General features: G+C 38.7%; 1 protein-coding gene across 5 annotated transcripts in view; it reads right to left on the bottom strand.

The window, feature by feature from the left end:
* Positions 1–723: 723 nt before the first annotated feature.
* Positions 724–25,366, bottom strand: part of LOC140737085 (paired mesoderm homeobox protein 1-like) — a 34,156-nt gene continuing 9,513 nt past the window's right edge. Inside the window, exons 5-7 of one of the 5 annotated variants that reach the window (XR_012101055.1) lie at positions 4,710–4,813; positions 4,479–4,554; positions 1,516–1,530 (exon numbers count right to left, since the gene is read on the bottom strand). Coding sequence is in view for 3 of the 5 variants with exons in the window: in XM_073063249.1 (XP_072919350.1) it covers positions 1,392–1,530 (139 nt within the window). In the remaining 2 variants the exon portion in view is untranslated. Of the gene's footprint in view, positions 1,531–4,478; positions 4,605–4,709; positions 4,814–25,366 lie in introns of those variants that run through there. The other 4 variants (XM_073063250.1, XM_073063251.1, XM_073063249.1 and 1 more) reach the window with 4 other exon arrangements.

Consider the following 25,366-nt stretch of genomic DNA (forward strand, 5'->3'; position numbering starts at 1 on the left):
AATGGAAATATCACAATGAAAAATATTTTTACACAGTGAGTGGGTTGGAGTCAGGAATGCACTACCCGGGGGGATGGGGGTGGAGAGGGAATAGTGAAGCTAGATTCAACTGTTGTGTTCAAAAGGGAAATGAATAAACATCCAAAATGAATGAATTTGCATTAATTTTAGAAAAAGGAATCCTCAGATAGAGCCGTTACTGATGGTGAACATAGAGGCCTATTTTTAATTCTGTGGACAGGAGTGAAACCAGCGGTGTTTTAGTTTTTCTGTCTTCCTTAGGAGAGTATCATAATATTCAAATATTGTCAATTATTTGTTAACAACTCCTAAATACTGTTCTATTTTCTATATGGATACATATCCTTGAGATATAAATTTACAGTTTCTAGATAACATTTATAGTGGCTATTGGCATATTTAAAAGTGGAAAAGTTAGGTCTGAAGTGGTGTAGGATATTGAGGAAAGTGCCTTGGGCAGGTTGAATTATGGGATGGAAGGGTCCTGCTCATTTTTGTTAACATATTCTCTCATATTTACAACTGAAATTTAGCAAACCAGCTACTAAACAGTTAACAGCTTTAGTCCAGAATATGCATGAATCTATCTAATAGACACTAGTGCCTATTAGTCCTTGCCTCTATGACTTATGTGCATAGTACATCATAGCAACAAAATATTTAGCAAAGTAATTTTGAAAAAGACCCATTTGTCAACAACAATATTTTCATAATAATTTATTGATGTATTTCTAGTCAGATATAATCCCATGTCTTTGAGTGCTTGTTTATTGTGTACAAAAGAACCATTTTCCCTTTCAGAATTGGTCAAGATTGTTACAGACATGGAGAGAACAGGAAATCAGATTTGCCTTATCTTGAAAGAAAATGTTTGGTCAACAAAAAATAGCCTTACCAAGCTTCTCTATAGAAAAAATGCATTGCTAACAATAACCTTGTCATGGATACAAAATGTAAAATCTGTATAGAAACAATGCAATATAACTTTAATACAACACTCAGTTGGAGACCCAATAAAAGTCCCTTTAAACGTACACCAAAAAAAATCTTGTAATTGGTCTAGCCAAAGTTTGAAAAATTGTGTCCCAGTATATTAATTCTGGGTTGGAAAACATTTATTTGACAAAACTGGAATATATACTTACTCTTGCTTTTACTTAAAAATCCACAGGGATGAAACGTGTCAGCAATTCTGGCTCTATACAGGTCAAGTATTTGTGTGCGTCGGTGTATTTAATTAGCCTGTTGCACTGGGATTATGTTGATGTATGTAGTTTTTCATTCTTTTCCCTTCATTAAGACCTGTTTCTGATGATGTCTGCTTGCAGAGAATATATGGACCCATGGTTGCTATAGTCCATGAGGAGTACTCAGTTCACGGTGGGCACTTGATTTCTTTGTAAGCTGTACTCTTTGGCTTTGAGGCGAAGGTTGGCAATACTGTTGGCCATATTCATTCCTTGAGTTGGACTAGTGGTAGCACAGGTGGAGGAGTAGCTGGCCATTGCACTATAGGACACACAAACACACGATGTTGGCTAGCGAGCAATAAAAATCATGCCTTAAAATACCTATATACACATTTTCTTTGTTACCATGGTAATTTCCAAAGTTTTAGAGGTAAATTAAACTTGGCATATGATATGATCAGGATCTATTTCAAGAAAAACCTCTATTGTGGAAAATGGAGATTCCATTACATTCATGTTCTCTTACTGACTGAACAAATGCTATCACCTTGCAGTCTGAATTGCTCTTTTGCAATTCAATACTTTTTGATCCTGCTCATAAGATATTGGTCTGAAACATTTCACATGAATAAACAGACTTCAATGTGGCTATATGTGATGCAATGTCTGCATAAAGCTGAAATAACAAATGAACCAGAGAATTGTTGAAATGTGAAATCTAGAATGCACTCTGCAGCAGGTTGCAGCTTTTCACCACTGCTGTGGAGCAGGGGGAACAGCAACCCACTTTCATGTAAAAATTTCAGATGTTCAATTAGATGCAAACAGAATGAGATAATGAAGTTTATCATCAATTGAGGAAAGAAAAGACACACACAAGAGAGATGGTGGAATTCTAGCACAGCAAATAGATGTGGTGGCCTGCCAAAGAGGAAAATCCACGATTGTGAAATAGTTTTTCCATGCATTTTCAAAATTTCAGTTTTGTTGAACAATAGGAGTCCCGGAGACAAGATCCAGCCAATGCAAAAATACACACAGGAACTGGTGAGCTTGATGACTCAACACCTAGGATGTCTAAAAAATGAGAATCTTAAATATTCTCACCTAAGCAATATAGCCACATGTTATACCTCCACCTGTATTTTCAACTCTTCAGCTATTTATTCATTAATGTCACATTAAAATTCACTTACAGTAAATCCTATCCATTAAATCAATCTATCCAGTACTTCACTGTGCAGTATGCAGTGTCATTTTTATACTCCCCCTCCATTCCTTCTGAGATCAATATTTATGTGATGAGAATAACAGAAACTAGAAATGCCTTGGTTCTTCGGGAGACATTGTCCAATTTGATTTCCTTGGGGAACAAAGTAAGGCTGATACTTTAATTTGGATGATCTGTTTCAACTTTCCTTTGGTTTGACAGTTTGTTTGCTTTAGTTATACTAAGCTATAATTCAGCCTTTGCCAGAATCATGCTTAAATAAAGCAGAAACTTGTACTTATGCACATTACACGTTGGGAACTCACTACTATCAGACTGTGAGTAAAGGTGTTAAATTTAATAAATGACTGATTGCCCTGTAACTAATGTTAATTTTAAGGTGGATCACATAGATCTTTTATTAAATAAGAGGATATAGACAAGCTGACTGAGTGGACAAGAACATGCCAGATGGAATATGGAATGGAAAAAAGCAGCTAGGAAGGTACATGGTATGCTGGCTTTTTGTGAGAGAGGATTTAAGTAAAGGAGCAAAGAGTTCTTACTACAATAGTATAGAACATTGCTGAGACGTCACCCAGTATATTGTGTATAATTTTGGTTTCCTTACCTAAAAAAAGGTACATTTCCATAGAGGAATTACAGTGAAAATTCAAGAAAATGGTGCATGTGATGGCCTCTTTACTATTTGAAAAGATACTGAGTATTCTCTAAAGACATTGTTTGCTCCAGAATTTAGAAGAGTAAGAAGTGATCTCATTGATATTTACTAAATTCTTACAGGGTAAAACTGTTAATGCAGGAAGAATATTTCCCTTGGCTAAGGAGTCCAAAACTGGCATGGTAGTGAAGAGGTTAGCACAACAATTTACAATACAAGCGACCCAGGTTCAATTCCCACCGCTACATGTTCTCCACATTTTCATGTGGGTTTCCTCTAGGTGCTCCAGTTTCCTTCCACAGTCCAAAGACAGTTGGTAGGTTAATTGGTCATTGTAAACTGTCCCATCATTAGGTTAGGATTAAATTGGGTGTTGCTGGACGGCGTGGCTCGAAGGGCCAGAAGGGCCTGTTCTACGCCGTATCCCAATAAGAAAATAAATAAAACTAGGGGTCACGGTCTCAGAATAAGTTATTACTGAATTGAAGGAAAACATACAGTAAGTCAGAGTTGACTTCTTCAGCAACAATGGAAATTAATCTTTGAAATCCAGAAATCCAGAAGACTGTGATAGCTCCAGTTGCTGAGTTTATTCAAACAAGACTGACTGTAGTTTGTTTCTTGGGGGGGAGGGTCATGGGCATAGTGCAGAAAAATGCAAGAAAATGGCACTGCGATAGAGCATAACCTTGACTTGAGCATTAGCAAAGCAGATTTAAAGAGCCAAATGGCCTAGTCCTACACATACAGTATGTCTTACCTACTAATGATCTCATCAGCGCTAAACTAAGTGGCCCCAAGAAGGCATATTTCAATCAAAGCCATCGACATGAAATATCAACCACAAGCTTGGTTCTGAACTTAATGCAAGGATTCTACTTGATAGATTTGTGTTCTCCAAAACGTTATCTTTGCATATATTCTTTACTTTTCACTTGAAACACTATCCTAAATCTGTATCACTTACTTTCCATGACTTCCAGCACAATTCATAAACAATAAAGTTTGCCATTGTGACAGGTTGTCACACTGGCTAACAATGATTATATTTGCTCAAAGTAGTTAATTAATCATGAATACACATAATTTCATCATTGGCATAAAAATAATTATGAAAGACATTAAAATTGCTTAGATGCTATGATATTACCTCTGTGTCTTTTACTTTTAGAATAACATTCTTATTTTCTTAATTGTAACTTATTTCAGTTGAATAAACAACTGCTTTATTTTCTTAAGGAACAATGATAGGTAACAAACATTCAGAAAGGGGAATAATACAGATGTTTTTTGTGTATAATTATGTGTGTGTTTCTAAGACAGAAAGAAGGCAGGAGGACACAGGTTATGCAGATAGATATGAAATGATAATCACCAGAAAGTCTGCAGATGCTGGAAATCCAAAGTAACACACACAAAATGCTGGACGAACTCAGCAGGTCAGGCAGCATCTATGGAAATCATAGATGGATATGAAATGATGCCTGTTGTTACATGCTTCCTGTAAAGTAACCAATGTACATTGCTTGAGTGTTACTGATTAATGGTGTTTACATCAAGGTATTATGGGTACAATGTATATTAATGTGACTGATTTGATACATACCTATTGTGTACAGAGGAATTGTGGAATGGATTTATGGAGTCCAATAGGATGTACGGCCAAAGAGACTAGCTGAAGGGTAAGGTTGATCCTCAAGTGTATACAGTCTGTTTAGAAAGGTTGTGCACAGAAAATGTGGAAATTACCCTTGATGTACTGGTATAATGTTCTATTGACATCAGATAATTGACAAGGCAAATTAATAACTTTAGTCTCAATTGAATAAATACATTTCAGATTGCATAGCACAGCACTAGAATTAGAATCATATACACATGTTGCTGTGTCTGTGTTTGTCTATGTGTGGGTGCATTCAATGTTATGATTATCAGCACCAGTAATTATTCTAAACATGAACACGATTTTAGTTGAAACCATAGAGTCTAAACTTAAATAGAGAACTTTTATTTTGTTTCAGGATACTGAGATTGTACTACAGCAGAGAATCGTGGACACTTACAACAAAGAAGAAAGATATTTGGCCCATCTTGCTGTGCTAGCTCTTTGAAATTGCAGTCATATTTGTTCTCATACCTTTCTTTTTGTTGTAAGCCCAGTTTCTTATTCTTAAGAAATTGGTCAACCCGCTTAAAATCACTCACTGAATCAACTTCCTTTTTAGGCTGAGTATCCCAAATCTTAAAAGCTAATGAAAAATAAATCTCCTTATCTTCTTTTTTCTTCTGCAAAGCAGTTTAAACCCATAGCCTTTGGAGAGTGGCTCATTTAGCAGAGATAAGTTTATCACGCAAAAATGTTGCATCATTTGAAAAGCCACAGTAAAGTCAAATCCGAACCTTCTCAAATACAGAACAATTTTTTAAAGATTTTTCTTATAACTGAAGTCCCTCCTCTTTGGTAACATCTCAATAAACTTCCCTTGTACCCTTTCTACATCTGTTATATCTTTCCTGAAGTGTATGATGTCCAGAACTGTCCATAATGCCCCGATCTAACAAAATCCTTAGTTCGCTGGTATAAGACTCTTGGCAGTGTGGAGGATCAGAGGGATCTTGGGGTCTGAGTCCACAGGACATCCAAAGCTACTGCTCAGGTTAACTGTGTGGTTTAGAAAGCATGCGGTGTATTGGACTTCATCAACTGTAGGCTTGAGTTCAAGAGCCGAGAGGCAATGTTACAGCTATATAGAACCCTGGTCACACCCCACTTGCACAGTACTGTGCTCAGTTCTGGTCACCTCACTACAGGAAGGATGTGGAAACTATAGAAAGGGTGCAGAGGTTTACAAGGATGTTGCCTGGATTGGGGAGCATGCCTTATGAGAATAGATTGAATGAACTTGGCCTTTTCTCCTTGGAGCGACAGAGGATGAGAGGTGACCTTATAGAGATGTATATGATGATGAGAGGCATTGATCGTGTGGATAGTCAGAGGCTTTTTCCAAGGGCTGAAATGGCTAGCACGAGAGGGCACAGTTTTAAGGTGCTTGGAAGTAGGTACAGAGGAGATGTCAGTGGTAAGTTTTTTACACAGAGAGTGGTGAGTGCGTGGAATGGGCTGCCAGCAACGGTGGTGGAGGCAGATACGATAGGGTCTTCTAAGAGACACCTGATAGGTATATAGAGCTTAGAAAAATAGAGGGCTAGGTAATTTCTAAAGTAAGTACATATTCAGCACAGCACTGTGGGCCAAAGGGCCTGTATTGTGCTGTAGGTTTTCTATGTTTCTATGTTAATAACTTATTAAGCTTTGATCTCTTGGATTTAATAATCTATGCCTTTATGTTAAAAACAAAACCACCCATAAGTTTTCGAAATATGTTAACTTATGCTGTTTCTTTTAAGAGTATGTGCCTATGGCCTCTTTTCACCCAAATCATACCATTTCTAACTTACTGTATCCCCATATTATTCATCCCAAAAATTCCTTTACCGCACTTCACCCATTAAGTTTCATCTACAAAGCAACTGTGCACTTCATCACAATTTACATTATCCAGAAGTGAGGAGCAATCTTCATAAGCTTTGTAACATCTTCAAACATTGTTCTGACTCCCAACTCCATTTTCTTGAAATGTATTTTATTTTATTTAGAGATACAGTGCAGGGCAGGCCCTTCCAGCCCGATCAGCCGCACCACCCAGCAATGAGCCCTGGATGAACCATGAGATCTGCAGTCTGCTGAGGGCCAGATCAGTGGCATTCATGTCTGATGAAGTAAAATACAAGAGGTCCAGGTACGATTTCCAGAAAGCCACCTCAGATGTGAAATGGCATTCCAGACCAAACTGGAACCACTGAAGGATGATTGACACCTATGACAGGGTTTGAATGGTATCCCCTCTTACAAAGCGAAACCAAGTGATATAGGTGACAACAAGGCTTTGCCGCTAGATGTGCTCAGTGCCTTTTATGCTCACTTGGAGGCACTCTCACAAACTCCCACAGCCCCTGATGACCCTGTGATTTCAGTGCCTGAGGCTGATGTGAGAGCATCCTTCGGGGGGGGAGTGAACCCATGGAAACATCCAGCCCACATGGGGTACCTGGCTGAGTACTGAAGACTTGTGTTGATCATCTGGCTGGAGTGTTGACCAACATCTTTAAATCTCACTTCAGCAGTCTGAGGTACCCGTCCCCTACTTCAATTATACCGGTGCCTAAGGAGAATGTGGTAACCTGCCTCAATGATTATCGTCCAGTAGCACTTACTTCCACTGTGATGTAGTGCTTTGAGAGGATGGTGATGAAACACATCAACTCCTGGCTGAGAAGTGACCTGGATCCTCTCCCATTTGCCTACTGGAGCAACACATCAACAGCAGATGCCATTTCATTGGCTCTTGACCGTACCCTGTAACAACTGGACATTGTAGATGTATACATCAGGAAGCCCTTCATCAACAACAGCTCAGCATTCAATTCTATCATGCCCACAAAGCTAATCAATGAGCTTCAAGACCTCGGCTTCAATGCCTGCTTGTGTAACTGGATCCTCAATTTCCTCACTTGCGGACTCCTGTTATTTCCAATTGGCAAAAATATCTCCTCCACAATCTCCATCAGCTCAGGTACACCACAAGGCAGTGTGCTTAGCCCCTGCTCTACTTGCTGTATGCTTATCACTGTGAGGCAAAACGCAGCTCCAATGCCATGTTTAAATTTGCTGAATCAAAGTTGTGACAAATCAGCATATAGGTAGATAGATAGATAGATAGATACTTTATTCATCCCCATGGGGAAATTCAACTTTTTTTCCAATGTCCCATACACTTGTTGTAGCAAAACTAATTACATACAATACTTAACTCAGTAAAAAATATGATATGCATCTAAATCACTATCTCAAAAAGCATTAATAATAGCTTTTAAAAAGTTCTTAAGTCCTGGCGGTAGAATTGTAAAGCCTAATGGCATTGGGGAGTATTGACCTCTTCATCCTGTCTGAGGAGCATTGCATCGATAGTAACCTGTCGCTGAAACTGCTTCTCTGTCTCTGGATGGTGCTATGTAGAGGATGTTCAGAGTTATCCATAATTGACCGTAGCCTACTCAGCGCCCTTCGCTCAGCTACCGATGTTAAACTCTCCAGTACTTTGCCCACGACAGAGCCCGCCTTCCTTACCAGCTTATTAAGACGTGAGGCGTCCCTCTTCTTAATGCTTCCTCCCCAACACGCCACCACAAAGAAGAGGGCGCTCTCCACAACTGACCTATAGAACATCTTCAGCATCTCACTACAGACATTGAATGACGCCAACCTTCTAAGGAAGTACAGTCGACTCTGTGCCTTCCTGCACAAGGCATCTGTGTTGGCAGTCCAGTCTAGCTTCTCGTCTAACTGTACTCCCAGATACTTGTAGGTCTTAACCTGCTCCACACATTCTCCATTAATGATCACTGGCTCCATATGAGGCCTAGATCTCCTAAAGTCCACCACCATCTCCTTGGTCTTGGATGGAGATTGAAACTCTGGCTGGGTGCTGCCACAGCAACAACCTCTCACTCAATGTCAACAAAAACAAATTATTGGCTGATTATTGACCTCAGGAGGAGGAAACTGGAGGAGCATCAGGTAGTCCTCATTGAGGGATCAGATGTGAAGAGGGTCAGTGACCTTAAATGTCTTGGTGTTACCATGTCAGAGGACCTGTGCTGGGCCTCCCACAGAAGTGCAATTACGAAGAAAGCACCGCAGTGCTTCTACGTCCTTACAGGTTTGCAAAGATTTGGTATGTCATCTAAAATTTTGACAAGCTTCTGTAGACGTGTGGTGGAGAGCATACCGACTGGTTGCATCCCAGGTGGTAGGGAAACACCAATGCCACTGAACAGAAAAGTCTACAAGAAGTAGTAGATACAGCTTAGTCCATCACAGGTAAAGCCCTCCCCACCGTTGAGCACATCTATACGGACTACAATCGCAGGATGGCAGTATCCATTATAAGGACTCTCATCATCCAGGCCATGCTCTCTTCTTGATGCTGCCATCAGAAAGAAGGTACAAGAGCCTCAGGACCCACACCACCAGGTTCAGAAACAATTATTACTCCTCAACCGTCAGTCTCTTGAACCAAAGGGGATAAGTTTATTCAACTTTACCTGCCCCATCACTGAACTGTTCCTATAGCCTATGGACTCACTTTCAAGGACTGTTTATCTCATGTTCTTAATATTTATTGCTTATTTATTATTTCTTTCTTTCTTTTTTATTTGTACAGTTTGTATTTTGCTGTTTGTCCATCCTGTGGGGTGTGGTCTTTCATTGATTCTATTGTGCTTCTTGTATTTACTCTGAATGTCCACAGGAAAATGAATCTCAGGGCTGTATATGGTGACATATAGGTACTTTCTTAATGAATTTACTTTGAACTTTGAACATGAACTTACAAATAAGAAACATAGAAACATTAAAAAACCTACAGCACAATACAGGCCCTTCGGCCCACAAAGCTGTGCCGAACATGTCCTTACCTTAGAAATTACTAGGCTTACCCATAGCCTTCTATTTTTCTAAGCTCCATATACCTATCCAGGAGACTCTTAAAAGACTCTACCATATCCGCTTCTACCACCATCGCTGGGAGCCCATTCCACGCACTCACCACTCTCTGCGTAAAAAAACTTACCCCTGACATCTCCTCTGTACCTACTTCCAAGCACCTTAAAACTGTGCCCTCTTCTGCTAGCCATTTCAGCCCTGGGAAAAAGCCTCTGACTACCCACACAACCAATACCTCTCATCATCTTATACACCTCTATCAGGTAACCTCTCATCCTCCAAAGAGAAAAGGCCGAGTTCACTCAACTTATTCTCATAAGGCATGCTCTCCAATCCAGGCAACATCCTTCCTGTACTGAGGCAACCCAAACTGAACACAGTACTCCAAGTGGGGTCTGACCAGGGTCCTATATAGCTGCAACATTGCCTCTGGGCTCCAAAACTAAATCCCATGATTGATGAAGGCCAATGCTCCATATGCCTTCTTAACACAGAGTCAACCTGCACAGTAGCTTTGAGTGTCCTATGGACTCGGACCACAAGATCCCTCTTATCCTCCACACTGCCAAGAATCTTACCATTAATACCATATTTTGCCATCATATTTGACCTACCAAAATTAACCACTTCACACTTATCTGGGTTGAACTCCATCTGCCACTTCTCAGCCCAGTTTTGCATCCTATTAATATCCCACTGTAACCTCTGACAGCCGTCCACACTATCCACAACACTTCCAACCTTTGTGTCATCAGCAAATTTACTAACCCATCCCTCCACTTCCTCATCCAGGTCATTCATAAAAATCATGAAGAGTAGGGGTCCCAGAACAGATCCCTGAGTCACACCACTGGTCACTGACCTCCATGCAGAATATGATCCGTCTACAACCACTCTTTGCCTTCTGTGGGCAAGCCAGTTCTGGATCCAGAAAGCAATGTCGCCTTGGATCCCATGCCTCCTTACTTTCTCAATAAGCCTTGATAGGGGTACCTTATCAAATGTCTTGCTGAAATCCATGTATACTACATCTACTGCTCTACCTTCATCAATGTGTTTAGTCACATCCTCAGAACATTCAATCAGGCTCATAAGGCACCACCTGCCTTTGACAAAGCCATGCTGACTATTCCTAATCATATTATGCCTTTCCAAATATTCATAAATCCTGCCTCTCAGGATCTTCTCCATCAACTTACCAACCACTGAAGTAAGACACACTGGTCTATAATTTCCTGGACTCTGGCATTCTGTACAATCATTGCCTATCCGATTGCAACCTCAACTCCATACTTCCATCTTCCTCTAGTAAATTTCTACCCATTTTCTTATCAAAAATCTATTATGTTACGCCTTAAAATATTCAAAGACAAATGACAGAAAGTAACAAAGACCCCTATAATTTCTAAGAGAAAAACTTTAGCCGTATCCTGCCTGAAATGAGTGAAACTTTTTTTTCAAACAGAGACCTTTAGTTCTATATTCTCCCACAAGAAGAAATACCCTCTCCAAGTTGCAAAATCCTTCAGAAACTCATATATTTAGACAAGCTACCTCTCCTGCAAATACAAGCCTTACCTGTTCTCACAAGATAACCTACCCATTCAAGGCATCATTCTAACAAACCTTTCTGAACTGCTTCCAATATACATATATTGTTACTAATGTAAACAGTAATTCAGATTTAGTCTTATTAACGTCCCTGCATAATTTAAGCATAAATACAATTCCACTAGTATTAAAGTGTGATGTTCTGTTAACTTTGTTAATTACTTACAGAACCTACATTGTAGCCTTTTGCAAAACATGCATTAAGGAATCTTGATACATATCCCAATGTCTTATCATGTAGATAATATTTTTTGTTTCTTGCCAAAATGAATAATAATACTTAGCCAAATATACACGGTTTGTCCTATTTTTCCCACTTAGCTAACCTGCTAATATATCCTTATAGCCTCCTTATGTCTTCTTCACAATTTATATTCTGCTCACCACATGTTGCCAACCAGGGGAAAAAAAACATTTTTGCCTACTTTTGTTTCTTGTTAGAATGCCTGGCTCCCATCATTTACCCATTCAGTTACCTCCCAAAACACAAGCTCACATTTTCCGCAATAACTTTAATGCACTTTATCAAAGTGCCTCCTGAAAATCTAAGTGCAATATATTGACTGGTTTTCCATTCACTTCTAAATAGAAGTCTAAAAAATTGGTCAAACACAATTTCCCTTTCACAAACCATGGTGAATTTGCTTGATTGCCTGATAATTTTCTGTGTTTCCTGCTATAATGACTTTAATAACATTTTATAACATTTTCCACAGGCAGTTATTTTATTGAAATTTTAAAGAAACTTAAGTAAAAATCCTTGCTACATTATGGACCACATCTTATGTTATGTTAAACATATTTTATGACATATTAAAACTTGGAACATTTCCAAGTTTGCATGTCCTTAAGCATTTTATGCCTAATCTACACAATTGGCTAGAAATTTAGGAAATTGCCATTATCTGAAATACTTAGAATGTAAGTCCTAAATAATTTTGGGCATAATTATATCCACAGCAAATTCCCTCAAGATAATGGAGACTCCAATGGCTTTATGTTTCTTTGGTTAGAAAATAGCAGGGAAAATAAACTGGCAAGTGATAATTAGTAAAACAGTCTGTACACGCTGGAAGAATAGGATTTTTGCCATTAAAATCAGAAGTTCTGGGCCACATAAATAGCAAAGTTAAGACAGACCCCGTGGCATTAGTTAACAAGTATTATTTTGCAAATTATTCTATGTTGATATGAATTGAACATATTGTAATGAGTGTGCTGAGAATGGCGTGGAGGCAGTTTTTGATGTATGTCATTGCTATTTCCCACACTTATTGGTCATTTATGTAGGAACATCTAAATTTTCAAGACTTTGCTGCCTCTTAGTGATAAATGTCTGTTCTAACATCAAACAATAAAAATCAGGCTGATGCAGGTTATCCCCAGCCTGAATATAATTAACTGATATGGGATACAGGTTGCAAAGTTTCAAAAAACTGAACCTAATTTACACATTCTAATCCCTGCAGCTATGTGAGGATAAGGCATGGTTGGTATTTGGTGATTTCTGTTACAGGAATGACTTCTTTCCCTCTGCCATCTGATCTCTAAATGGACAGTGACCCCATGACTCACTTTTTTATTATTTTTGATTTTTGTACTACTTATTCTAACATAACTATTTACTAGACATACATATAACTGTTATTCAGTTTTTCTCTATATTTATTTATCTATCATGTATTTCATTGTATTGTTGCCATAAAGTTAACGCATTTCATGACATATGCCGATGTTATTAAACCTGATTCTGACTCTCCTAAATGTTTAAGAGAAGGATCTGACTAGTCTGTGACACTGTCAAATTTGACATTACCATTCACAGTGGTAATTACATTCACAGGTTCATACAAGAAAATGATCAATTGTGTTGAATACTAAAGGGTTGGTGGCACTGTTTGAAGAAAGGAGATTCAAAAGAAAACAGTGAAAGCAAACAGGGACTAAAATTAAAATTGAAAATAAAAATAATGAATTCAAACAAAATGCATTGTTGGATCTTGTGGAATGGCACTCAATAAATTTTAGTCACACCAGTAAGGCAGGCCTGAATGGAAGCCAATACTTTTGCTTACTAGGGGAGAAAAGAAATGTCAGACTATTCACTGATTCATTATAAAGCAGGCTGATGAGACCCTGTGCCAGACCTAACACTCCAGTATGTTTTGATGAACAATGGTTCGTGAGTCCATGTGATGAAAGAAAGGAACAAGTCATATTAGTAAGTCGGATGCAAAGTACTGAAACGTTTACTTTCGTGTTATGCTTTGTAGGCTACAAGGACCCTGTCTACCATGTTGGATTAGCTGAGAGATTTACTCCTGAGTTGCTACCAGCTCCAGCAAAGCTGATAGAATTTTGTTACAAAACAACATTGGATTAAGCAATTATCAGTGTGAAATTTCTTCTCTATCCCAATTTGTACTTATTGACCCTATTGGTAAAATTGTCGTCAGTAAGAATTTTATCTTAACTGTGAAAATGAGATGAACTTCATTTGTAGAAATGAATGAGCTGATGAAGTAGTAATTTATTAAAATAAGATAACTGTGGATAGAATTTTCATATAATAAAGTATTACATTTTGACTATAAGGCAAATTAAGTCTTTAAACATGCTCTTTTCCCTTTCATATTTAGAGTTGTTAATCAACATTGCTAAATCTAAATTATTTGGCTTTGTACCACTCATGTAAAATGCACAATGAAGATGGTCCATCGGCTCATATTCCCAGTCAACTAATTTGAAATGAGGAGGTAAATCCAACAATAGTTATTATGTAATATCAAGCTTTACAGAATAGTGCATGTATGAAGAAAAGATCAAAGAAAGGAACAATTTCCTTATGTTAAGTTCTTAGCATATATGGGTTAAACATGTGCCTTCAGCACCTTTAATAGTAACAATACATGATATAGTGATGATAAATATTGTAAATCATGATCTACTATTATTTCAAAGATTATATGTTATTACTGATTATGCACAATAATGTACTCTTCCACAGGATTGAAGCTGGTCAGGAATAGGAACATGGGACTTCAACCTAACATGGATACATAGATTAAGGAAAACTGGACTAGAATATAGATCAAACACGTGGAAATCTGCAGATGCTGAAAATTCAAACAACAACACGCACAAAATGCTGGTAGAACACAGCAGGCTAGGCAGCATCTATAGGGAGAAGTGCTGTCGACGTTTCGGGCTGAGACCCTTCGTCATAGATAGTTTTTATATGAAATACAAATAAATAATTATCTGAACTTCATTTCGTCATAACCATTTAAAAAAATTTCTCAGAATATGTTTCGCTATTAAAGGTGTTACATTAATGCAAGTTGTTCTCATATTTTATGGAGTAACTTTTCAGGGATTAATCTTTTGCTCTGGAAACATAATCTAAAATGTGTAAGGGATATCCTCATAATCATCTGAGAGTGGGACCCATTACTGCACAAAGGAAGGAAGCCAATCGACAAGCCAAGCTTCTAAACCAGGGATGGCCAACCTATGGCACGCTGGATGATTTAGAAGTGGTGCATTGCACCCCAGTGATAATAGAACAGTAAGCCTACTCATGCAAAAAGTATTAAGCAAAAACCGATTTGTAGAAAAAAAATCTGTAACAGGAATTCAAGTAGCTTAGAGCTAGAAATGGGTTTTACTGAAAATAAATCTAAAACTTAGAAATTATTTTTAGCGATTTTATTATTTCATCCATATCTTTTGGCGAATGTTATCTTCTTTCACATTAATCTGTTTTCAACTTTAAAAAATGTTCAATGAGTCATACTAGGAAAGAAGGATTTTTGTTCTGCAGTCGTTCCATAACTGTTCAATACACGTTTGATACTTGTTTGATCCTGAGGCACCAGGCGTCTGCACCAGCGGTGTGTCACAGGTTTTTGCCAGTCAGTTTACAATTGACACTCATACGCTACAGAGTTGTGCTTTGTTCGTCCTTTGAGAACATTTGCAGTTTTGTACTTTTTTGAAAATTAAGCCTTGTTTTTACATTCAGTTACCCATCACAGTGCAAAAGAAAAGCAGAAAGTGATAGTAAAAATTTGGCGATGACAGAAGCGTTGGCCAAAAAACCTAAGTCTTTGGAGAACAAACATGGAGAAAGAATTAAGCCTTGTCTCCAAATACTTGCAAGATGTCTTGGTGATAAAAATATCAAAAGGAAAGTCGATGAAACTGCTCTGTCAAAGCAAATAGTTACGAGATGTACCAAAGAACTCTCTCATGATGTATCTGAGCAACTGAAAGACCTTGTCCATGCTTGTACTTTCTTATCCTTAGCTATGGACGAATCTGCTGGCATATGTGATGTAGCCCAGTTAAGCATTTTATAAGAGGAATTGATGATAATTTTAGCATCTTTGAAGAACTTAACGGTCTTGTGTCGCTTCATGGAAAAACAAGAGGATCAGACATATCTGACAAAGTAAAATCATGTCTAGAAAATCTACAACTAGATTCTAGTAAACTCATCGGCGATTGTACTGACGGAGCACCATCATGACAGGTAAAGCCACTGGGACTACAACTTTGCTTGAGAACTTTTTAGGTTGTCCTCTACTAAAATATCACTGCATTATACACCAAGAGTCACTGTGTGGAAAAACTTTAAATTTGCAGCATGTTATGTTACTGGTTGTGAAATGTGTGAATAAAATTAGAGCAACACACACAAAATGCCGGTGGAACACAGCAGGCCAGGCAGTATCTATAGGGAGAAGCGCTGTCGATGTTTCGGGCCGAGACCCTTCGTCAGGACTAACTGAAAGGAAAGATAGTAAGAGATTTGAAAGTAGAGGGGGGAGGGGAAAATGCGAAATGATAGGAGAAAACCAGAGGGGGTGGAGTGAAGCTGAGAAAAGTTGAAGTACCGAAGAAATTATAGATGGGGAGCAGCGAGAGAGGGTTTCACTGAACTCCCATCGAAGAGAAGATTTAAACTTAGAGCAAGAGGATTAAACAGATGGGAAATCAGAGAATATTGTGAAATGTTAGATTTGGAATATGGTGATCTCATCCCTCATTGTGAGGTGCACTGGCTTTCTACAGGACAGGTTCTGAGTAGATTTTGGAAACAGAAAAGCACTGTTCATAATTTTCGGGAAGAGAAAAATGAGCTGCCTGAGGAAAAAGCCCTTTTATGTGATAACAATTGGCTATTTGATTTAGCATTTTTATTTGATGTTACCAGCCATCTCAATGATCTAAATTTGAAACTCCAGGGCAAGAACAAATTGTTTCCTAGCTTAGTAAATGATATCAATGCATTCAAGATGAAGTTAACACTGTTCACCTCTCAGTTAGAAAATGAGGATTTGAGCCAGTTTCCGCACTTAAAAGAGCAGAATGAATGTGCTGAAGATAATGGCAATTTTACAAAATATATTGAAAAAATCAGGTTATTGCAAGAGTCATTTGAAAGTCATTTTCGTGATTTTGCTGAAGAAGACTGCATACTTGCATTTATAAACCTATTTTCACTTAGTGAACAAAAAATCATGAAGATGCCTAGTAACATACAAATGGAACCTATTGACTTGAAAACAAATTCATTATCGAACATGAAATTTGATGAGCTTCCCTCAGTCCCAAGCACTTCTGACATGATTAATTTCTGGCGATCATTACCCTGTGAACATTTTCCTGAACTAAGAAAATTTGCCCAGAGTTATATTTGTCATTTTGGAACGACATACAGATGTGAACAAGCATTTTCAGCCATGAAATTGATTAAAAACAAAACGAGGTCGCGACTGACTGATTCAAATTTGAAGAATTCTCTGCTGCTCTCAGTAACTAATTTAACTCCAAACACAAAAAACTTGGCGAAATCAAAACAGACTCAAAAATCTCACTAAGTAATATTTATCTTGTTTTTGTATTAAATCAATATATCATGTAAAAATGCTAAATTTGTCTATATTAACATATTTTCACAAGAATTGAATGGGGGTACAAGAATTGTATGGCGCATCTGAACTTGTGCGTGAAAAAATTGACGCATGGAATGTAAAAGGTTGGCCACCCCTGCACTAAACCATTCTCCAGCCAGTTTCAATGCTGCAGAGCTAGATGTGTAGGAAAGAGATCTGTGGATCTTATCAGGTTGTCCACCAAAATAAAGATATAAGAGAATACAAGATAAAGTGAAAAGTTAGATTCTAAGTGCCAAAGTGATAGAAAGCAGTGTCTGTTGCCAACTTAAAAATAGGGATATTTGTAGAAGATACCAAATTAGGTTTATAGTTGATACTGAAAAAACAAAGCTGTATACTGCAGGACAATATTAACAGACTAATATAAAGAAGAGGGCAGAGCTTAGTTAAGATGGCGCTAAACAGCGACTACTTTGCTTGCATCTTTGGAAACTGCTATATTTCCATCGTTAATATCTCTATTTTTCCCTTTCAGGCTACTTTTAAAGACCCTGACCTGGAGTTACAGCTGATTTCGGTTCTTTGCTGGAATGGGACCTGCTCTCAAGGTTTCACGACTGGCCATTATCTAACGTGCTAAGGATGCGGCATAAGAGCTTAGCTCTCGGTAACTCAGAATTAAATATGGCATAGCACAAGGCTATAGTGGAAAATTGTTATGAGGATCTCCAATCCACAAATAAAAATAAAGTGGTCACCAAGTGTACTTATTTTCTTTGACAATCCTGTTAACAGTATTAATTTCCTAATGCTAAGCATTATTTTCCTTTGAGTTCGGTATCATTAGTTTTCAGAGAAACAGTTAAAATAAAAAATCCAGTCATCTTAAATAAGATTAACTGGGTTATCAGATTACTGGTTATTCTAAAATATATATAAATAGGTTGATTTTCCATTCTATTCCTTAGTTGGGCAGCCAAGGGGAGGAGTTTAGGAGGATTAATGGCACCTTTGCTTGCATCTTTGGAAACAGCTCTATTTCCATCTTTAATATCTCTGTTTCTCCCTTTCAGGATTCTTTTGAAGACCCTGACCTGGAGTCACATGCTGACTACGGTTCTTTGCGGGAATGGGACCCGCTCTCGGGGTTTCACGAATGGCCGTTATTCGGCCGCCAAGGGCTCGGCCTAAGAGCTTCACTCACCTTCATAGGACCGAGATTTCATGGCTCTGGGTGGGGGTGGGGGGGCTGAGGAGGGGTATCGGAAGTTGGAGTCCGGGCAGGAGATTGGTGTGTCGTGAGCTGTGTGCCCAGAGACCCGGGATCTTTGGGCACAGAGCTCGGAAAAAGCGATGCAACGGACTTTTAACATCATAAACCAGTGGGCTGTTTGTTGCATCTCCCCTCTCGCTGTGAAACGGAGATGCCTCTTTCTCCCTAACAGGGAGAGAGAGAGCCTGCGTTATGTTGAATACCGGGTGAACAAGAAGTCTTTGGGGTAACTGCGAGTCTGTGTCTTTGTTGTTGCTTTGCTCACGCTTGAGTGCTCGGCGGCGGGTGCCGATGCTTTATTTGCAAGTGGGGGGAGGGGGATTGTTGCTTGCTGCCCCTTACGCGTGGGACGGAGGGGAGCTGGTGGGGTACTTTGGGGTTCTAACATTTAACTGTCATTCATTCTTTGGAGGCACTCCTCTGTTATGGTGGATGGTTGCAAAGAAAAAGCATTTCAGGATGTATATTATATACATTTCTCTGACATTAAATGTACCTTTGAACCTACAAAGATATCGACCACAATGAAAAAAATCATTGAGTAATATTAGTAACATTTGTGCCAGTAATGATTTCTTTTGTTACTTTTTGAAAAGTGGGAGCAAACATTCAGAAGTATGAACAAGTTCAGCTCTGTAATATTTTAACCACTTTGTACCCAATTTTTAAGCAACTCAGATGGATTTTACAATATGTACAACAGATGAATAAGCTATCAGCTTCCAGTATGGTTGCAAGTTAAATTAACTTTCTCACACACTACCCCGACCCAGCTGCTTATTCACCAAGCTGTCAGCTTTAATCTATATTGTTTCAGTGTTAAACAAAAATCTGTAATTGATTTACTTGTTTGTTTATCTTTTTATTATTATTTTATTCTTTTTTTTCTCTCTCTGCTAGATTATGTACTGCATTGAACTGCTGCTGCTAAGTTAACAAATTTCACGTCACATGCCGGTGATAATAAACCTGATTCTGATTCTGATTTAACTCCATTGTATTTTCAACATAGCATTTTGCATAAAAAGTTGGTAAATATCCATTTCAAAAACTAAATGCTGAATTATCACAAATATAAATAACAAAGAAAATTGTTTATTCATTTCCATAGATGCTGCCTGACCTGCTGAGCTCCTCCAGCATTTCATGTGTGTTGTTCTAAATAACAAGTTGAAAGTACATTATCAAAGTAAGTTGAGATTAGTTGATATATGCAACTTGAGATTCATCTTCTTGCAGTCAGCTACAAAACAAAGAGACACAATAGAACCATTTTTAAAAAACCCCACATAACAAAGACGGTCAAACGCCCACAGTGTGAAAATAAAAGAACAAATCACGCAAACAACAAAAAGTAAACAAATAACACACAGAACATGGACTGCAGAGTTCCTGAAAGTAAGTCCACAGCCACGGAGCCAGCTTAGCGCTGCAGCCTATCAGCAGCCTGATTGCTGCAGGCCACAGCCACGGAGCCAGCTTAGCACTGCAGCCTATCAGCAGCCTGATTGCTGCAGGCCACAGCCACGGAGCCAGCTTAGCGCTGCAGCCTATCAGCAGCCTGATTGCTGCAGGCCACAGCCACGGAGCCAGCTTAGCGCTGCAGCCTATCAGCAGCCTGATTGCTGCAGGCCACAGCCACGGAGCCAGTTCAATGCTGAGGCAAGTGAAGCCCAGTCTGGGAGTCTGATGACTGCAGGTCACAGCAACGGAGTCAGATCAGCACTAAGTAAACCTCCTGGAGTAGTGAGTAGAACACAGTTTGGTCTTCGCCCTCAACCTTGACACTTTGACCTTTGTAATCCGGCTTTGCACTTAAATCAGCCAAACCTGGGTTCATTTTTCACACTCGAGCTCGGGCACTGCTGCTTTAATCCGGCCTCAAGTTTGCCCCAGCGATGGCCAAACGTCGGTTCATTTTTCACACTCGAACCCAGGCACCGCTGCTTCAATCTGGCTCCAAGTCTGCCCCAGTAATGGCCAAACGCCGGTTTATTTTTCACACTCGAGCCCAGGCACTGCTGCTTTAATCCGGCTCCAAGTTTGTTTCAGTAATGACAACACATCGGTTCATTTTTCACTCTTGAGCCCAGGCACCGCTGCTTTAATCCGGCTCCAAGTCTGCTCCAGCAATGGCCACACATTGATTCCATTCTTGCTCTTAGGCTGGGGTCACGTCACTTCAATCCAGCCCACGTCCGCTCCAGCAGTGGCTACCGTGGCCATACCTGCATTCTCGAGATTCCATTTTGCTGAATCCTTCAAGATACCACAAAAATGGCAGGTCGTACAGATGGTTCAAAAGCACAACGGCAAAAGAGAAATTACAGGCTGTGGATTGCAGTGATTGCAGTCCAGAAAAAGTGCAGTTAATATAATAATGGTAGTTTTGTTTCCTAGCCTGTAAAGCATCGCTTATCTCGCTAGTGCCGTCTTATTTATTCAAGAAATTCAGTAGATGCTGGAAATCCGAAGCAACACACACAAAAATTCAGCATCCAAGTAAATAAACAAACAGTCAACGTTACAGGCCAAGACCCTTCTTCAGGACTGGAAATGAAGGGTGAGGATGCTGGATTAAAAAGGAACAGGGAAGGGAAGGAGAATTGCTAAAAGGTGATAGGTGAAGCCAGATGGGTGGGTAAGTTAAGAGCTGGACATGAAGAAATCTGATAGGATAGGAGAGTTGATATTTGGAGAAAGGGAAGGAGGAGGGGCACCAGAGGAGGTGAAAAGCTTGTGAGAAGAGGTAAAAGGCCAGAGTGGGGAATAGAAGAGTGGAGAAGAAATCGATATTCATGCCATCAGGTTGGAGTCTATCTATGCAGAATATAAGGTGTTGCTCCTCCACCCCAAAGATACCTCATCGTGACACAAGAGGAGGCCATGCAACACAGGTCAGAACAGGAATGGGAATTGGAATTAAAATGTTGGGCCATTGGGATGATCTGCTTTTGGTGGATGGAGTGGAGGTACTCGATGAGGAGGTCCCCCATTTTATGATGGGCCTCACCAATGTAAACGAGGTCACTTGTGGGCCACCAGATACAACAGGTGACCCCAGCAGATTCACAGTGAAAGTGTTACCTCTTCTGGAAGGACTGTTTGGGGCCCTGAACGGAGGTGACGGTGGAGGCGAATGGGCAGGTGTAGCACTTGGTCGCTTGCAGGAATAAGTGCCAGGAGGCAGATTAGTGGGGAGTGATGAATAGACAAGGAATCATGGAGGAAGTGATCCCTGCAGAGGGTAGGGAGAAGTAATAATGTGTTTGGTGGTAGGATCCCTTTGGAGATGATGGACATTGCAGAGAATGATGTGTTGGATGCAGAATCACATGGAGTGGTCAGTAAGATAGGGTGAGAGCAGAAGTCTGGGAAATGGAGGAGATGTGGGTGAGAGCAGCATCAATGGAGGAGGAAGGGAAACCCCGTTCTTTGAAGAAGATATCTCTGAGGCTGTAGAAAGGAAAGCCTCATCCTGAAAATAGATGTGGTGGAGTCAAAGGAACTGAGAAAAGGGAATAGCATTTTTACAAAGAATTATGCTGCTTATCTAATTTGCTGTTTTTTAGCAGAGACAATCTTTTAATAGTCCTGTATCCAGCCCTCTATTCTGATGAAATCACTATAGTTTCATGATATCTTGTAAACTAAATCATTGGTCTTATGCCTCCAATTAGTGACAATTTTAAAATATGTAACAAAGCAAAGACAAGGGGTATGAGAGACTGCATTTCTTAGCAATAATATCTGCAATTAACTCACATTTCCCCTTTAAAAGAATTACTTCATTTAGTCTTAAATCATGAAACTGACAGCAATGTAAATTCACTCAATAAAATGTATTTAAACTATCATAATATTAAACATATCAGGTAAAATTTATCCACTGAATATAATCATACCATTATACAATACTTCTGTTGCTTTTTATTTACATCTACCCAAGTTGAAATCCATAACTGTGATTGTCACGAGAAACACAGAATGGTATAATCTCTTTCCTGAATTCATTAATTAACCTGAGCAAACAAATTTAACAAGTCACAGCTGGTTCCTGACAAGTATGAGATGAACCATCAAAAAGTTAACCACCAAATTATAGATTCCTATTAAAACAAAAAAAATCTCAAAATCTGGGTGTATAATTAATAGCTAGTAGCTATCATTTTAAATGCCGTCTCTTGAATGTATTTAATGCATTGCAAAATTTCTCAATCTAATTATAAATATGACATTCAATCCAGTTTGTGTATGGTGTAGTAATCGGAAGTTATGGAAAAGAGCAATTAAACCTCAGAAGATTAAAGAGAATTACAGAGATATGAGAGAGGAGCTGGTGAAAATTGATTGTAAGGGGACATTAGCAAGAATGGCAGAAGGACAGCAATGGCTGGAGTTTCTGGGAGTGACTCGGAAGGTGCAGAATAAATACATCCCAAAGAAGAAGTATTCTAAAGGGAGAATGAGGCAAATGTAACTGACAAGGGAAGTCAAAGACAGCATAAAAGTAAAAGAAAGAGCATATAATATAGCAAAAATTAGTGGGAAGCTAGAGGATTGAGAAGCTTTTAAAAATCAACAGAAGGCAACTAAGAAAGCAATAAGGAGAGAAAAGATGAAGGTAATCTAGCCAATAACATAAAAGAGGATACTAAAAGATCTTTCAGGAAAGAGTAAAACAGAGGTAAGTATGGACATAGGAGTGCTGGAAAATGATGCTGGAGAGAAATGGTGAACAAACTTTTTGTGCCAGTTTTCACTGCAGAAGACACCAGAGAGTGTCAGAAGGCACAACTGAGTGCAGTTCCTATTACTAAGGAGAAGGTGCTTGAGAAGCTCTAGGGTCTGAGGGTAGATAAAATCACTGTACCACTTGGACTACATGTCAGGGTTTTGAAAAGAGTAGCTGAAGAGATTGTAGAGACACTAGTAGTGAACTTTAAAAGAATCACTAGATTTCAGAATGGTTCCAGAAAACTGCAAATGTTACTCCACTTTTTCCCTCCACCATCATATTTCTGAGCAGACGATGAACCTACCCATGAACACTACCTTTGCTCTCTTTCTGCACTGTTTATTTAATTAATTTTAAATATATATTTCTTATTGTAATTTGTAGTATTGTAATATCTTGCACTGTAGTGCTGTTTGCAAAACAACAAATTTCACAACAAATATCAGTGATATTAAACATGATTCTCATTCATCTTTTTAAGAAGTGAGGGAGGCAAAAAACAGGAAATTATAGGCCAATTAGCCACACTTCAGTGGTTGGTAAGATGTTAGATTACATTATTAAGGAAGAGGCTTCAGGATTCTTGGAGGTGCATGATAAAATCGGGTGATCAGCATGGTTTCCTTAATGGGAAATTTTGCCTGACAATTCTATTGGAATTCTTTGAGGAAGTAACGGAAAAAGTCAGCAGATGTTGTTTACTTGGTTTTTCAAAAGACCTTTCACAAGGTGTCACACCTAAGGCTGCTAAACATGATAAGAGCCCATGATATTACAAGAAAGCTTTGATAGAAGACTGACTGACTGGGAAGAGGAAAGAATGGGAATAAAAGGGCCTTTTCTGGTTGGCTGCCAGTAGCTAACGGTATTCTGTTGTGATTGGTATTGGGTCCACTATATTTTACATTATCTATTAATAATCTGGGTGTGGGAGTCTGCAGAAGGTCTTGGACAAATTAGGAAGATGGACAATGCAAAGGCAGATGGAATATAGTATAGGAAAATGTAGTCAGGTACTTTGGCAGAATGAATAAAGGGATAGACTATTTTCTAAACAGGGAAAAAAAGTCAGAAATCAGAAGACTTTCAGAAAGCAGACGGACTTTCAATATTTTCCTTATCTCTTTTTAATTCATCTTAATCAATACATACGTACAGAGCAGACTATTTTAATTTCAAGAACTGTAAAATGATATTCTGGAGATGAGTTAATGCCAGAGAGTTGAATTTGAGATTCCATTCATGAACTGATAATTGATACAAAATATTTTAGAACTTTATATACCATACTTAGTCTATTGTACAGTTCCGAATGGGAACCAAGCCCATGTATAACTCAATTCCTTGTTACCACAGCAATGTCTGCTGCCAAAGTGATGGCTTTGTTTTCCTGCCATGGGGATATTGATTTCTTGCCTGCCAAGAAATATGCCTACTGACATGATTATTGCTTTGGGTCCTGATTACCTGAAGCAAAGAATACGGGCTATGTACTGACAACTTTCAGAAGAAAAGCAGCAAGTAGCACAGGTGCACTTTTCTTAGGCCATTTAGGGTCATTACTGAGGACAAGAGAGTTTCCCATTTGGGTCTACACTGAATTTAATTCAAACTTGCTGTCAAATTTTCTCTAGGATGTGAAAATGTTCAGAAACACTTCTCAGTCTGGATTTACAGAGCACAACAAATTCTCTGCAATAATGAAAATGAGCACACGCTGCAGTGACGATCACCAGTCCCTGGTATGTAGGTGTTTATCTAATTTTGTAATTCTATTGAATTGCCTCGTCATTGTGATTTTACAAATTGTTGTTATAAAAATAGGCATTTCACGCATTTTAATTTCTACAACACCTTCCATTTTATGGAGATATTGAATAAGCTTGGTAGCTGAAATACAGTCACCTTGACAAATCTAATAGTATATTATTCTGTAAACACCTGTTTCCATATATTATTGCATTTAGGTAGCTTACGTATTGCATTCGTACTATCAATTAACCATAAGACAATACTAAGTGTTCTTTGGGTTCTGGACATCAAATTTTAGCTGCGCTTATAATGAAATTGTTGACCAAATTCATATTGCTCACAGTGCAGAGTTAACACCAGGCTGCATGATCTGGAATTGGGGATACAAAATAAAATTTAATTAATTTATTGACAAATTTAT

Source organism: Hemitrygon akajei, chromosome 12 (assembly GCF_048418815.1).
Source record: "Hemitrygon akajei chromosome 12, sHemAka1.3, whole genome shotgun sequence".
NCBI lineage: Eukaryota > Metazoa > Chordata > Chondrichthyes > Myliobatiformes > Dasyatidae > Hemitrygon > Hemitrygon akajei.